The sequence below is a fragment of the Pteropus medius genome, unplaced genomic scaffold (assembly GCF_902729225.1).
Source record: "Pteropus medius unplaced genomic scaffold, Ma_sr-lr_union100, whole genome shotgun sequence".
In the NCBI taxonomy this organism is placed as follows: domain Eukaryota; kingdom Metazoa; phylum Chordata; class Mammalia; order Chiroptera; family Pteropodidae; genus Pteropus; species Pteropus medius.
The window spans coordinates 1,839,944-1,856,180 of record NW_024350923.1 but is presented as its reverse complement, the minus strand read 5'-3'; the positions used below and the strand labels follow the sequence as shown (position 1 = coordinate 1,856,180).

General features: G+C 60.2%; 1 protein-coding gene across 1 annotated transcript in view; it reads left to right on the top strand.

Annotated features, from left to right (window-relative positions):
- Window positions 1–16,237, top strand: part of OSBPL5 (oxysterol binding protein like 5) — a 27,477-nt gene that overhangs the window by 5,287 nt on the left and 5,953 nt on the right. The window contains exons 4-14 of the mRNA XM_039840389.1: window positions 2,514–2,594; window positions 2,857–2,958; window positions 4,085–4,283; window positions 5,123–5,212; window positions 6,403–6,574; window positions 6,954–7,149; window positions 9,240–9,424; window positions 9,696–9,777; window positions 11,038–11,136; window positions 11,466–11,562; window positions 12,128–12,294. Coding sequence (XP_039696323.1) covers window positions 2,514–2,594; window positions 2,857–2,958; window positions 4,085–4,283; window positions 5,123–5,212; window positions 6,403–6,574; window positions 6,954–7,149; window positions 9,240–9,424; window positions 9,696–9,777; window positions 11,038–11,136; window positions 11,466–11,562; window positions 12,128–12,294 — 1,470 coding nt within the window. The remainder of the gene's footprint in view (window positions 1–2,513; window positions 2,595–2,856; window positions 2,959–4,084; window positions 4,284–5,122; window positions 5,213–6,402; window positions 6,575–6,953; window positions 7,150–9,239; window positions 9,425–9,695; window positions 9,778–11,037; window positions 11,137–11,465; window positions 11,563–12,127; window positions 12,295–16,237) is intronic.

Here is a 16,237-nt window from a genome sequence, read left to right as displayed (position 1 = left end):
GTGTGCATGCATGCGTGTGTGTCTATGCACATATGTGCGCGTATGTCTGGAATTTATAATTTAAAAAATTTTTACTGCAGTAAAATAGAGATAACACAGAATTTCCCACCGTCACGGTTCTCAGCGCACAGCTCGGTGGCGTTAGGCACAGCCATTGCCAGCCACCACCATCTCCAGGACTTTGCATCCTCCCAGCTGCCACTCTGTCCCCCCGGCCCCGTCACCCACTTCCTGTCTCTGTGACTGACTCCTCTGGGGACCCCGTGTGCGTGGGACACACCGTGTTTGTCCTTCCGTGTCTGGCTCATTTCACTCAGCACCAGGCCCTCACATGCACCAGAAGTTCCCCCCCTTTTTAAAGCTGAGTGACATCCCGCTGTGGGGGTGAGCCAGCCGTCGTGCCCTTCCTGAAGTGCAGGCCCTGGGGAGTTGGGGTGCCGGGGTGCCGGGCGGGTCCCTGACGCAGTGAAGTTCCCGCTGCCCTGAGCTTACACCCGGGTGGGGACACAGGCGCCAGACAGGACGGTGGGTCTGCAGCACGCTAGAGGCTGTGGAGGAAAGAGGGGAAAGCTCCGTGTACCCCTAGAGTTTTAAGAGTAACTTGGGATGTCTTTAAAGAGCACGGCTTGGGAAGACTATGTGTGTGCATCTGTGTGCACATTATGTACGTGTAGCATCTTTCTCATTATGTATGTTTCAATGAGGTGAAACAAACTTAACCATTTTAAGTGAAGAAGCCATTGACATTCAGTGCATTCGCAACGTCGTCTCTGCTTCCAAACCACTGGCGTCACCCCAAACTGAAACCCCGTCCCCGCCAGCAGGCACTCCCCGGCCCCTCGCCCCCCAGCTTCTGGCAACCTCGGCTCCACCTCTGTGGATTTGCCTACTCTGGACGTCGCATGTGAACCCCACGAGGTGTAGCCTTTGGCGACCGGCTCCTTCCTGGGCGGAAGGTTTGGAGGCTCAGCCGCGCCGTGGCACATGTCGGCACCTCATTCCTTTCCAGAGCCAATAGCACGTGCGCTTCTTAGGGTCCCCGCCCTCGATTCTTTGGGGTGTGTCCCCAGGACGGGACTTGCCGGCCGACTTGACACTTCTCTGGCCACACGCGAGTCTAAAAACTTCTGTGTTCAGCTTTTCGAGGAACTGCCGGACAGTGTCCACAGTGCCACCTTACATCCCCAGTGACGCGCGAGGGTCCCCGCCACATCTCACCCCTCACCGACCCTCGTCTTTTCCGCTTTTACTCCTCGTTATAGCCAGGAGGTGCATTTCTCTCCTGGCCGATGATGGATTATTTGTCTTTCTATCGTCGAGTCGTAGGAGCTCTTTATATATTCTGGACGCCAGACCCTGGCCAGATGCCCGGTCGCACGAGCTTTCTGCCATTCTGCAGGTCGTTTAAAACTGCTGTTTCAAGGCGACGTTTGTAGGTGGCGCGCTCCCGGTTCGCAGTTCTGAGCGGCGTTCCCCGACTCTAAGGGTGCGTCGTCACTGCACGTGCTTCGTGCCGTAGCATCCAGAAGGGCCCTCGGGCCCATGCAAGGTCCCCGGTATGACTCAGGAGGAGGACTTGGCGGGCACTGTCCGCAGGACCGGGCGGGGGCTGCAGTGTCCAGACCCCACGCGTCCCCCGTCCCAGGCCCACAGCCCAGATCTCGCCTCCTCTCTTCCTTTCAGCCACATCTCGTGGAAAGTGGGGCGACGGGGAACTGGCAGCTCATTCACTCATTCACTCATTCATTCATTCATTCATTCATTCGAGGTGCTTACCGAGCACCCAGTGCCAAGGGGCTACTGGGGCCTTACTCCCTGGCAGGAACTCCGGACAATAATCAAAAATGTCTGTGACCATCGTTTCGAAAGGTGCTGGGCCGGCCACGGGCAGTGTGTGTCATCAGGGTCTGATACCAGCAGGGCAGTCAGCAGGCTTCCTTCTGGGGAAGCAGCTCGGTGGGGCGGGGGGTGGGAGCTCCCCAAAAGCAGGGAGACCATTCCAGGCCGGGGAACAGCGTGTGCCAAGGGAGCCCGGGGGGCCGAGCACAAGAGCCCAGCCCCTCAGGAGGGCAGCTGCAAGGTCAGCCCTGGCCCCTGGACGCCTGTCGCCCGGCCGAAGTCTGGGTCACTCCTGCTGCAGCTCGAAGACTGCTTCGAGAGCAGATTCACACAGGGGCCTGTCCCGTGTCTCTGTCTCCCTATGGTCTGGAATGTTCTTACTTGGTTCAGAGAGTGTACTCAGGAGGGGGACTGCCTGAGGTCAGTCTCCCTTCACCCCTGCATGAGCTGTGTGACCCGGGCAAGTCACCGAACCTCTCTGTGCCACACTCTCCCTCTGCAGGGCATAGGTGATCACAACCTGGCTGTGATCACAGATCACTAGCCCAGCTCTCCACCCTGCCCACCCCCCCCACCCCTGCCATACAACACAGCCCCCCAGACCACCCCTCCACCCCCCACTCATAGTCAAGAGACCAGACCCCTCCACCCCCAACCCGGTCTCTCTCTTGCAGGTGGACTACAGGCTGTGCAACGGGTCAGACAAGGAGTGTGTGTCCCCGACAGCCAAAGTCACCAAGAAGGAAACTCTCAAGGTAGGCGTGGGCCTGGAGAGGGGCATGAGTGTGTCACCTGTCAGACGAATGGGCACCTGGGTCAGTGAGGCCACCACCCCCAGGGGACAGACCGTGCCCTGGCCACCTCCATGCCCTCCATATCCTCTCCTGTCCCTGCCCCCATCCTCATCCTCGGCCCCTGTCCCACGTCCCCGGGCTGGACTGCGGAGGGCAGGAGTAGCTGGGGGTGTCCAGCCCGGTGTCTCCTCCCCTGACTCGCCCACTGGGTCCCCCGGCCCAGGCACAGAAGGAGAGCTACCGGCAGGAGAAGAAGCGAGCCTCGAAGCAGCTGTTCAGTGCCCTGACGGACCCCAGCGCTGTCATCATGGCCGACAGCCTGAAGGTGGGGACACCGGGCACGCGCGTGGTCCCGGCATAGGCCTCATCAAGGGACGGTGCAATGTCACCAGCCACTTGTGAGACAGTTTAGCATATCTGTTTGCTGCAAATCTGTCATTGTCCTGGGACTGCCCCAACAAATGACCGCAAGCCGGCAGCTTAAAACAAGAGAAACGTATTCTCTCCCAGTTCCAGAGGCCGAAGTCCCAAACCAAGATGCTGTGGGCCAGGCCCCCTCGCAAGCCCGTACGGGAGGGTCCTTCCTGCCTCTCCCAGCCTCGGGGGGCTCCCAGGTTCCTGGCCTTGTGCCACGCCCCTCCAGCCTCTGCCTTGTCTGCACATGGCCCTTCTGTGTCTCTGTGTCCTGTTCTCAGGGTGAGCAAGGAGATCAGAGCCCACCTACTCCAGTGTGGCCTCGTCTGGATTTGCCTACCTCTACCGAGACCCCATGTCCAATTAAGATGGGGGCTGGCCTGCTGGTGGGGGTCCCAGCGTGCCCGTAGAGTCCTCTGCTATGGCACAGAGGAAGGAAGGCCACACTCAGGCTCCATGTGCAAGGACCAGGGTTGGGGTCGGGGCCTGTGTCCAGGCCTCACTGAGGCCGTGGGTGAGGCCCTCAGTCTCTGAGCCTCAGTTTCCCCCTCCATATGGGTGCAGGGGGAGCTACCGTGAAAAACCCACCAGACAAGTGCCCCAAGTCTGGTCGCTCGCAGAGCCCTGAGCCTGCGTGGGGTCCTTGCTTGTGTTCCCACAAAACCAAGAATAAAAATCGGGTACAAAAGGAAACATGTATTTAGAACGAGAAAAGAAACAACAAGTTTCACATTTCACAAAGCTGACCCTTACAACAGTCACAACTCATTGCTAGTTGCTCCTAGGCCCCTCGGAGGGCCTTGAACCTGAACTTGAACCTGAACCCGGCCTTGAGCTTCATGAACTCCGCCAGGAGATCTGTTCCTGGCTGCAGTGCATTTCTTAGGATTCACTATTATTTATGCGCTCCTTTTAAAAACTAAAAGGGACCTCTGCCCAGCCCAGAGTCCCACCCTGCTCTGGCCCCTCCCCACGCCATCCAGATGTCCCTGGGGCCTCGGCCCTCCCGGCACTGAGGCCAGCGCCCCTCCACACAGATCCGAGGGACCCTGAAGAGCTGGACCAAGCTGTGGTGCGTGCTGAAGCCGGGGGTCCTGCTCATCTACAAGACGCCCAAGGTGGGCCAGTGGGTGGGCACGGTCCTCCTGCACTGCTGCGAGCTCCTCGAGCGACCTTCCAAGAAGGACGGCTTCTGCTTCAAGCTCTTCCACCCGCTGGACCAGTCCGTCTGGGCAAAGTGAAGGTACCACTGGGGGGGGGGCAGGGGGGCAGGGGCGGAGGGGCTCCGAGGGCCAGGCCCCGGACTGGGGAGAGAGAGGCCCCATGGGGAGCCGTGTGGGAGATGGGCTGGCAGGAGGCCCGTCCTGGCGCCCCCACCACAGGGGGTCCAGAAGCAGGCTGTCGGTCCAGAAGGGCCCGTTGCCACACACCTGGGGGGCCTGGGTTAAGTCTCGACGGCAAGGGCATCAGCTTTGGTTGGTGGCCCTCCAGGTAGAGCACATGGTGGTGCTCAGGGCCAGGGGACATGATAGGGTCAACATCACACCTGGAGCCCTGTCCAGAGGCGGAGGAACAGGGCCCCATGCGTGGCTGCGCCTGGCCAGACCTCAGCCCTCCTAACAGGGCCGCCCAGCCCAGGACCGGCCGGGTCACATTTCCAGATCAGAACCAGAATGCCCCGCTAAATTTGGGTTTCAGAGAGACAGCAAATAGTTTTTTAGTATGAGTATATCCCAAATATTGCACAGGATATACTTAAACTAATAAAACATATTTATTTGTTCTCCAAAATTGTAACTTAACTGGGCATCCTCATTTGCATATCCTGATTCTGGCCACGCCCAGTTGGGGAGTCAGCCAGAAAGCCGATCGCGGACCACCAGCTACAATGAGAGACAGAAAACTCTGCACCCGCTCTCGGCCGCTGGCCTCGGCCTCCGTGTGGCTGGGTGCTCGACTCCGCCTGGGGGTCCCCGAAGTGCTCTGTGTGCCTAAGTGTGGGCCTGGATGACTGCATGACCTGTGTTTCCACGTGTCCCTGGGTGTCCCCTCGGGTGACACTGGGTCTCTGCCTCTCCAGGGCCCCAAAGGCGAGAGCGTGGGCTCCATCACGCAGCCCCTCCCCAGCAGCTACCTGATCTTCAGGGCTGCCTCCGAGTTGGATGGTGAGTCCTACCTCCGAGTTGGATGGTGAGCCCAGGTCTCAGGGCAGCACCTGTGAGGCTCCGCCCCACGGGGTTACAGACCAGGTTCAGGCCCCTTCACCACCACCCAAGAAGGAGGCACCCTGCCGTCAGGGGACGAGCCCAGGGTCAGCCACTCACTAGTCCCTCTGTGAGCCTCAGTTTCCCCACGGCAAAATGTGAATAACAGCACTTGTCTCCCCAGACATTATTATAAGAATTCGATGACCTTATAAAAAGCAACCAGGGAACAATTAGCGCCAACGTGCCAGACACCATTGAATCAATGGGTTCTACTGTAATCATCCACATTTGACAATGAGGAAACTGAGGCACGGGGGGACATCCCAGCAAGAAAGGGCTGGAGCCTGGAGAGGGGGCTGCGTCCCCACTCCCAGGGGCATCGCACGTGGTTGGGGCGCCCTCCAGTGGCTTCTGGGAGTAAAGCGGCTTCTCCCACCCCAAGCTCTTCGGGCGGGGACCTCCGGAGGGGATGGGGAGCGGGAAGCGGGGTGAAGGGCTCCCAGCCCACCAGCGCTCCAGGCGGCCTGAGCTGACCCTCGGGCTCCGGCCCTTCCAGCTCGGAGTCTTGGGCCAGCGACGGACCCGCTGGTGCACGGCGCCCCCTGGTGGTCAGACGCCGCACACTCGCGCTCCCTCGCGACTGTCCCGGGTCCCTTGAATTCCCCCCTCGTTTCCCCAGCCCCCGACTCTGTGTTAGACCCCGCGTGGGCCCCGTGACGGACAGGGAAGCCCATGCTCTCTGGGGGAGAAGAGTAGTGAGCAGTCGGACACCGCGATCTCTGTCGACGGGAGCCGGGGGCATAAGTGGCTGGTTCCTGGCTGGAGGTCAGGGGTCCCTGAACTGTCGGGGTGGGGTGAGGGGAGCTTCCTGCAGGGAGGCACGGGGGACTCTTCGGTGAGGACAGGCGGAAGCGAAGGGCACTTTCCCCACTAGAGGGGTGGGGCGGAGGGCCGGGCGGGGCAGATGGTCCCCCGGGCAGGGGAGGGGCGCCCCACGGAAGGCGGAGGGAGCAGGGACTCCTTGCGGAGGAAGCGCGGAAGGGTTGGCCTTCCAGGTGGAGAGCTGGCCGTGCGGACGCGTGCGCCCCAGCCGGGCGGGCCGCTCCCCGGGGCGGGGCTGCGTCACACACACCCCTTCCCCCACGCAGGCCGCTGCTGGCTGGACGCGCTGGAGCTGGCCCTGCGCTGCTCCAGCCTCCTGCGACTCAGCACGTGCAAGCAGGGCAGCGACAGGGAGCCCGGGTCTTCGCCAGACGCGTCGCCCTCCTCGCTCTGCGGGCTGCCCCCCTCGGCCACCTCCCACGACCAGGACCTGTTCCCGTGAGCGGGGGCGCTAGGGCAGGATTGGCCCTTCCCAGGAGCCGAGACTCCGGCCTGCCGAGGACCCCTGGGACCCTGGCTTTTACTGGCACTCACGCGCGGGTCTCCTGGTATAGGGAGGGGGGCGAATGCCACAAAGGTGTGCGGCTGGGCCGCGAACCTCAGATCAGGAGGCAGGCCCCCTCCTCCACAGTAAACCTGAGAGCCGGGCAGATGCTGTCAAACGCTGGTCACCCAGGAGATTAAACCGAGTGATGTGTGTGAAGTGCTGAGCAGTGGGCCGTGCCAGGGGCGGGGGTACCTGGGGTGGGGGTGCCTCACGTGGGCGTGCCAGGCCTCAGCTGCGACCAGGGACCCACGGGCGCCATCTGCCTTCCAGGCTGAACGGGTCCTCCCTAGAGAACGATGCTTTCTCAGACAAGTCGGAAAGAGAGCTCGCCCAGGAGTCTGACGACGAGGCCCAGGACCACAGCCGGAAGACCAACGAGAGCGGGAGTGACCGATCGGAGGCCCCCGGGGGCCCCACGCCAAGAGGGACCACCTACGTGGAGCAGGTCCACGAGGAGCTGGGGGAGGTGAGAGCCCCCCCAGCCTGGAGACCAGGTGTCCCCCTGCGCCTGGCCCCCACCCCTGAAGCAGCGGTGTCCCCTGGAAGAGAACTCGAAGGACAGGCAGGGCCCTGGGGCCTGGGGGACCGAGGGATCAGGGTAGCCCCACGCAAGAGAGCCAGGTGGGCAGCACGGCTGGCGCGGAGTGATGGGAAGGCCACAGGTGGGTTTTGGGTGGGGCGGGGCGGGGTCTGCCGGGGTCCAGGTGAGGCTCCGGGAGGACCTAAGGGCAGAGGTAGAAGCCAGGGGAACTATCGTTGGGAGTAAACCCAGGGCACCTTGGACCCGGGTATTGATGGGCAAGGGAGAAGAGAGGGTTAAGGACACGTCTCAAAGTGGTGACAGGTCCCAGGCAGGCTGCTGGGCCACCCGCGAGAAAGAGCACTCTGGGAGAAAGAGCTGGGGGCTGGGGGCGGGGGCAGGACTGTGTCCCAGGCTTGGACATCAGGGGGAGACACTGCTACGTGTGACAGTCTAGGGCTTGGGACAGTGGTCTAGACATTAGGGCGTGGAGTGGGCAGCCAGAGGGAACTGGGGACCCGGGCACCCCAGCCTTCAGAGGCTTAGCACAGACAAGGCTCCACGGAGGAGCCCAGGTAGGTAGGAGGGGGCCCGGAGCACAGGGGTCACAGGGGCAGCTGTGCTTAGAGGTAGAGCAGAGGGTGACCTTCACCAGCGCCCCCTCAGTGGAGAGGAGGGGGGTTAACGGGAGTAGGTGGGGCGTGGGCATGGAAGGCTGCCCCGCTGAGTCCAGAAGCTGGCCTGGAAACTGGGGCAGGGGGTGCTTAGGGCCCCACGTGGCTGCTCGTGGGCCGGTCCCCTCCAGGCCCCCTCCTGGCCTCCTCACGGGTTTGGGCGTGGCCCCTCCTTCAGGCACTCCCTGTCCCCTACTTACCCAGGCAAGCTGTCCAAGCAAGTGCCACTAGGCCTTGGCCCCAACCACACCTGTAGAGAGAGGCAAAGTGACTTGAGCAAGGCAGCCCAGCAGGGCGGTGCCAGCCTCGGGCAAGTCACGACGTAGGGCTGCTTGCTAGCACCCCTCTGCTGCCACCCCGGGGCTGGCTGCCCTCCAGGAGAAGAATGCAGATGTCCCTGAGCCGGATCCCGTCTCTGCCTCATACCAGCTATGTGACCTCGGGCAAGTCACTTGTTTTCTCTGTAAAGCTGGCATGACCTGGGTCCCCATGATCTGGGGCTGCCTCAAGGAGTAGGCTCTAGGGAGAAGGAAGGGGACTGCGGTGGCCTGGGACCCGCCCCTGCCTCCTCTACCCGCAGCCCAGTGCGGCCCGCCCCGGAGAGGGGGAATGAGCAGTGTGTCTTGCTGGGACTGCCTGTCCTGTGAGCAGCCCACAGAGATGGCCACCCTTCCATGACCCTTTCTGAGCTCATTCTTCCCACCTGAGGGCTTGCGGGCTGGTGGGCGTGAGAGGCGGGGCCTCCCCTGCCAGCCTCAGCGAGACGAAGCCACGCCCCCATCCACGCCCGGGCCCCCTCTCCACGCCCCCTGTCGGTCTTTCTGCTGCACGTGTTTGGCACTACAGTGAGGGTTGGGCATCTCAGGAAAGACAGGAGGGTCCAGGGCCAGCCCCCCACCTTCAGCCGTGTGACGCTGGACAAGTGAGGGCTTCTCTAAAGGAAGTGCAGGCCAGAAGCACCTGTGTCGCCTACGTCACCTGTGTCACTGGCAGTCATGGAGGTTAATGGGCTGGGGTGGGGTCTCCCTGTGCACGTGGCACCTCCTGCCACAGGCACAGAGTTGTACGAAGTCCCCAGATGGGTTTCAGCATCCAGGACGGGGAGGCTCCACCCTGGACTGAGAGGTGGAGGGGGGCCCAGTCAGCCAGGCTGGAGGCCGCAGGATTTCACGGGCAAGGAACGAAGGCAGCTGGTGTCAGTGGGCCTGAGCCACCTGGGGTGGGGACCTGTGCTGCAGAGGGCAGGGGTACGGCTGCTCCACCTCCCATCACGCCTCCTCCAGCCAGAGCCAGCTGCCGCTGTGCTGCCCTCGGCGGGCGGCTCAGAGCTGGGGGCCCTGACCCCCGCCCCTCTGCCGGCAGCTGGGCGAGGCGTCCCAGGTGGAGACTGTGTCCGAGGAGAACCGGAGCTTGATGTGGCTGTTGCTGAAGCAGCTGCGGCCGGGCATGGACCTGTCCCGCGTGGCGCTGCCCACCTTCGTCCTGGAGCCCCGCTCCTTCCTCAGCAAGCTGTCTGACTACTACTGCCACGCCGACCTGCTCTCCAGGTGAGCGAGGGGGGCGCCCGGGGACCCCCAGCCTCCCTCCGCGCCCGCCCACCCGCCCAGGTTTCCACAGGGGCCCTGGGCCGAGCTGGGTCCGTGGTCCCTGCCGGCTCTGCCCCCTCCATGGGGGGCCGGTCTCCAAGACCCGCCCCTCTGTGCGCCCCCGGGTCCCTGCCGCTAGGCGGCCACAGGGAGGGAGCAGCCAGGCTGGCCGGGGAGGGGGCGGCGCAGGCCCCTGGTCTGAAGTGAGCGAGTTCTCCTCCTGTCTGTCCAGGGCTACCCTGGAGGAAGACGCTTACACCCGCATCAAGCTCGTGCTGCAGTGGTACCTGTCCGGCTTCTACAAGAAGCCCAAGGTGAGGAGCGGCTGGGGTGGGCGGGGCTGCGTCTCAGCGCCGCCTCCCAGCGCCGTCCCCCCATCCCCCAGCCCCGTCCCCTACCCCACGCAGCCCTGAGAAATCCTGATCATCCCTACAGTGGCCCAGACACTCGGAGATGGGGGGCAGGCCCTGCTGCCATACACGACAGACCAGTGAAGGGGTTTGCAACCCCAGGCCCCGGGACCCACAGGTTCTTAGTAAGGAGTCCCGTTTGAGAAATGGGGGGCTGCTCCAGGTGTCCTGGACCCGCACCCCTGCCCACCACCCCGACTCCACCACAGAGCCCTGGGGTTCCCCGGACCACACGTCCGAAACCACAGTTCTGGCCCCACAGTTCGTTGTGCAGCTGAGGAACCCGAGGCGCAGGGAGGGAGAGGGACAGCTCCAGAGTCGCAGAGCAGGCTGGGCGTGAAACCAGGTCCCCCAGCTCTGCCTGGGGGCTCTGCAGAGGTGGACCCCTCGGCTCCCCCCAGGGCCCGGGGTGCACACACACGGCACTGCTCTGGCAGCCGGGGCACTCCTGGGGGACTCCTCAGAAGAGGAGGCTCCATCCACAAGGCCGGCGAGGACAGGACAGGGCATGGCAGGGTGGCTGGGATGCGGATCCGGGAGGCTGTGGACAAGGCTCAGAAAGCTGGTGGCAGGGGTCCCGCCAGGACGCTCTGCCGATGGCACTCAGTCTCCAGGGTGAGGGGGACACACACGCAGTGAGGCGGGAAGGTGTGCAGGGGGGTGGCCCAACTACTCCACATTAGGAGCCTGAGCTGGACCACATGGCGGCCAGAAGGAGGGCTCTCCAGCCGGGCCAAGGCTCCCCCTGCGGTGGGGACGAACTTGGGCTGTTTGGGGAGCAGAAAGGAGGCCCAAGGCTGAAGCAGAGAGGGCGGGGGGCAGAGCCAGAGGATCAGAAGCCCATGGGGACTCGGAGCCAGCTGTGCACTGACTCCACCCAAAGCCCTGGGAGAGGGAGCTGGCTGGGGTCTCATGTCCCACTCAGCCAAGAAGCAGACAGAACACTTCATAGGCTGCCCCCCCATAGGCAAAGCGTCATCTCCCCAAAGCAGAAAGGGTGTTGTTCTCAGGTGCTGGCTGTGACCAGGGTGTCCCTTCTAGAGGCCTCTGCTGTGCACGGCCTCGGCTGTGGGCAGCGGGCAGTGCGTTGTCCTCGGTCCACTCACCCCACGTGGCCTGGCCCACCGTCCCCCTCACGTGAGGCTCTTCCTTCATTGCTGGCAGGGGATCAAGAAGCCCTACAACCCCATCTTGGGGGAGACCTTCCGCTGCCGCTGGTACCACCCCCAGACTGACAGCCACACTTTCTACATAGCGGAGCAGGCAAGGGCCCCGCCGGGCCGCACGGGGGTCCCTGGGGTGGGGGCTGGCAGTGGGCAGAGGTGCTGACCCCCATGGGCGCTTCCTCACGGCCCCACCTCTGCTGGTCAGAAGCGCTTTCCTGCCAGGATTCTCCCAGGAGGTGCAGACTCAGCACTATGGCTGGGAACAGTGCGTCCCATTTCCCTAGGTCATCCAGAGGCCATCAGGGGAGGGCTGTGGGGTTGTGGGGGTGCCGAGAGGCTGGGGCTTCCCACTGGGAAGCTGGACCCTCACTTTGCTGAGGCCGCCCACTGCTAGGGCCGTTCCAGGAGCCACCTCTCTGCCCACAGGTGTCTCACCACCCACCCGTGTCTGCCTTCCACGTCAGCAACCGGAAAGACGGCTTCTGCATTAGTGGCAGCATCACAGCCAAGTCCCGGTTCTATGGTGAGGGGCTCCCTCGGGTCGCCCCGGGGCCTCGGGGAATGGGAGGCCTGGGCTCCTGGAGGATCGTGGTCACTAGGACCTCAGGTCGCGGCAGTGTGCGTGTCCCTCCAGCCACTCCTGCTCGGGGACCACGCGGGTGGGACAGTGCTCAGCCCCGAAGCAGGCACAGCCTGGCCTCCACGCCCCATCGCTCCGCCGTCGTCGGCACCGTTTGCAGGGGTGCCACGAGGTTCATGGGAAAGAACCGGCATGCAACGTGCCTTCCGGAGCTGAGCTAGCCGCCCAGTCTGGCACCACTAGCCTCATGTACTTTGTAAGTTGATTAAAATGAAACAAAACTTACAAGGTGGCTGGTTGGTCGCACCAGCCATATCCCAAGGGCCCAGTAGCCACACGTGCGGGTGGCTCAGGGAAGTTATGTGACTCGCCCATAGTCACACAGCTGGAGGTGCCAGGGACTCCTCCCCCCTGTTGGAAGGGAGCTCAGATCTGTGATTTAGGGGGTGGGCCCCCGGATCCAGAGGGTCCATCTCCACTCACTGGTCCCCCTGTCCCATCCCTGCAGGGAACTCACTGTCAGCTCTGCTAGATGGCAAGGCCACGCTCACCTTCCTGAGCCGGGGAGAGGAGTACACCCTCACCATGCCCTACGCCCACTGCAAAGGTGAGGCCCGCCAACCGTCCCCATTGGGCAGAGCCCAGGCTGGCTCCGCAGGCAGGGCATCTGGGCCCTGAGCAGAACTCTGGCCCTTGTTCCTTTGAAGGTATCTTATCTTCACCCTTTCTCTTCCATGGCTTTGTGGCTGGGCACAGAACTCCAGGCAGATTGTTATTCTTCTCTCGCATTTGAAACATTGTATCACATTTGAAACATTGTATCACATTTGAAACATTGTATCGCCTTCTGGCTTCCGCTGTGGGTGGTATGCATCACCCGTCAGCCCATTTGTTACATAGCTGTCTTTCTTCCTGGCTTCTTATAAGATCTCTTATCTGTGGTGGTCTGCAATGCAGTATGTCAGGGTTTGGATTTATCTTTTATTTTCTATTTAATGAACTTTACTTTCTATAGCGATTTTAGGTTTACAAAAAAAACTGAGCAGAAAGTACAGAGTTCCCACATCCCCCCTCCCCCGCATCTCACACGCGGATCCTGTTATAAACACCTTGCATGGGTGCGCTGCATTTGTCACAATTAATAAACCAGTATTGATACATGATGAGTCACTAAAGTCCGTAGTTTTCATCAGGAGTCACTCTTCGTGCGGACGGCTGTAGGGTGTTGCGTTCCCAGCTGTACCGTGTCACAGAATAGCTTCGCTGCCCTAAAACTCTCCCGCGCTTAGAGGTGAATAGATGAAGTCACTTATTCATCATCCCTCCCCTCCCCCAACCCCTGGCAACACTCATCTGTTTCCTGTCTCCGTGGTTTTGCGTTTTTCAGAACATTATACAGTTGGAAACGCAGAAAACGCAGTCCTTTGAGACTCGCTTCTTTCTCTAAGCCGTGTGCACTTAAGGCACCTCCAAGCCTTTTTGTGGCTTGATAGCCCTAGATTTCTTTTTCCTTTTTGCTGCTTGAGGGTTTTTGTTTGTTCGAACTTTTTCATGGCTTTGATCAAGTCTGGAAATCTTTCAGCTATGTCTTCAATCTTGCCTCACCCAAATTTCTCCTTTTTTTTTTCCTAGAGCTCTGATTAGGCGTAAGTGAAACCATCATGTTCTATATTCTACATCTCGCAGCTTTTTGCATTCCAGGCAATTTCTGTAGATCTACCTTCAATTCCCATTAACCTGATGTTTAACTCATCCATTGACTTCAATGTTTATGTTTTTGGCTTTTTCCCCTAAAACTCCTATTTGGTTTCCTTTCAGACTTGCCTGTTCATTTATACTTATACCTTGTCCTGTGTGCAGTGTCTCTTATAAACCTGTAAACATTGTACATGGGGTTGTTTTACATTTTCTCTCAAGCAATTCTAATATTTGAACTGGTTCGCCCTTGTGTCCCCACTCCCCACACTAGATGCCCAGTAAATATCTGGATGACTGTATGTCTTAAGACCTGGGGTTTCTAACTCTGCTGGGGGTTTTCTCGGCTCTCACACACAGTAGGCTGTTTCTGGGCCACACAGGAAGTGTCCGTTTGAATCCCGAACTCACTTTACACATTCATGGACGAGTTTTGTTTTTATTTGCAACCCCTGGAGCCCAGGCCAGTCCAGAGGGTTCCCTTGGCTGTTCCCCTGTGATGGCTGGGTGCATGGGCTTTCTGCATGCAGGCATATCTGTGTGAGTCACAGCCGAATTGGGATTTCTCAGATGCATGTCCTTGTCCTTCTGGCTCCAGCCCCTCTCCTGCTCCCTACAGGGACCTGGGACACCTGCTCAGCCGGGCAGAAACTGCTCCTTCCTGTTCCCCTCCCCCTCCTTCTCCTCTCCTCACTCCTCTCCCTCCACTCCCCCTCCCTCCCCCTTTTGCCTCCCTCTCTTCCTTCTCCTTCATATTAGTTTTTTCCCCTCCCAAGTCGTTTCTCACATTTTTTTGCTTGCTCGTCTGCTCGTCAGTGCGTTCAAAACACCATCACATATGTTTTCACCGTTTTGACATGGAACACTTCATATGTGCGTGTACAGCGAACCCCCGTGCACCGCGACACAGCAGGCCGCCAACCTCGTTCGCTTCGTACCCTACACGTTCCCCTGTCTGATTGATTCGCAGTAAATCCCACGCATAGTGTCATCTGTGCCTCAGCGTGTGTCGCCCCACGGTGAGGGTTCCCTTCTTAGTCATAACCACACACTGTCATTACACCCACAGAAACAATCGAGGCTGTTTCCGCAATGCCATCAGATACGCGGTCAGGGTTCAGAGTCCCCCAGCTGTCGTGTGTGCGTGCCATTCGGGTGCATACGTGAGCGGGGTTCTAAGTAAGGTTCGGGCTTTGTGCTGGGTCATACTGTCTCCTGAGTCTTCTTCACAGCGTCCCCTGCACCTGTTCTCGCCTTAGGTGTGTTCGTTGAAGGAAGGAGGTCATTTCCTTGTAACGCTTCCTCCGGGGCGGGTTGCGTTCCGTGGGGGTCACTGAATGGGTTCCTCTGTCCTAGGTGTTTCTTGTAAACTGGAAGTTGCCCTTGTCTCTAGAGGTTAGGTCACTTCCAGGGAGTCTTCCAGCCAGACACCTACGAGGTGGCTTCGTGTCTCACCGTGGTCTGTGTGGTGAATCTCGCGGAGGCCCTCAGAGCCCAGATCTGCTCACGTGTTAGGCTTTGCAAGCTGGAGGTGCTCATGTGGCCAGCAGGGAGTGTCCGTGGGCAGATCCCCCACCCCCCGCCACCTCGTCCCCTGCGAGGGTGCCCGGGCAGTTCAGTGCCTATAAGACAAATGCTGGATTTTTTCTCTTTTCAAAATGATTTTTTTTCTCCCCTGGTGTCCCCCAAAGGTGACCTTGTGAGGTCGTTACTGCTTTGGGTCTTGTGATCAGAACCTGTCTGGTCCCTGGAGCGATCTCAGCTGGCGTCCCTACTCATGCTCATTGTGCCATCGTGGCCACCGGACCGGCTCCCGGGCCCTTTGTACGTGGCCCTGACAGTCTGCTTCCTTCATCACGGAGACGGGGAACTGGCCGTGTCCCCAGGCGGCCCCAGGTTCCTCCCAGGAGGAGGTGGTATTCAGAGATCACAATATGTGGGCCACATCTGTGTTTCCCCAGTGGTGTTTTCTATGGCCTTCCAGTGACCACAACATAGAAAGCTTTTTTTTTTTGAATTATAACAGTTCGCTTGAGTTCCACCTGCGTGCATGCAGATTTAAGGCGTTTAATTTGGAAGTAGCATCTGAGCCGTCTCTTCCCCACACCAAAAGGGACACCACGTCGCACACACAGCGGTCAGAGTGACAGGTCCCACCTGCCACCAATGGGCCGTGACTGAAACGGTGTGTGGCTCGATCTGTGCGATTGTCCTGTCCTAAGTGTGTCCCTCTGGGTTGGGTAAGGTCACCCTGCGGGGTCGTGCCACCCAGTGGATACCCACTCCGGGTCTTTGGTTTCATTGTGATTTCTAGGAATTGCTTTTTTTTCTTTCATTTTTTTTATAATTATGTAAATGAACTACTTTGTGGTTCCAAAGTCCAAATGACGAAACCTGGTACAGTCAGAGAAGGCCAGGGTCTCTCTCGGCCCCCGCCCCACCAGTGGAGGACCGGGGTCCCGCACACCCCGCTCTGCTGCGGCGCAGCTTGAGGAGCCCCACACCCCGGCCGCACACAGCTCCCGGCCCTCTGCAGCTTTTCCGTCGTGCACGCAGCGGGCCGTGGCGGGGGCGGGGGGTCTTTCCAGCCTTTTGCTATGGCAGTTAGCTCGGTTGTTGTCCTTTTGTGAAAGAGACGATTTTTCTTGCACGTTTCTAAGAGTTTTCGAGTGGGAACGCTGCCTTCCTGTGATTAGATAAAGTGCTGCCTATAGCCAGGAATGGAAGGTTCGGTCTTTCCTTAATTAAATAACATATGTAATAGTTAAAATAATAGTGATGATGAGTCGGGCCGTCCTGGGCACAGCGGTGAGCAGGGGAGACGCCTCCCATAGGAGGCGCTAAATGAAGGTGACTCTGCAAGGGGCGGGCGCGTCTCCTGGACAGAGCAGCTGGGTCGGGCCTTGGCAGGGCCTGGGGGCTG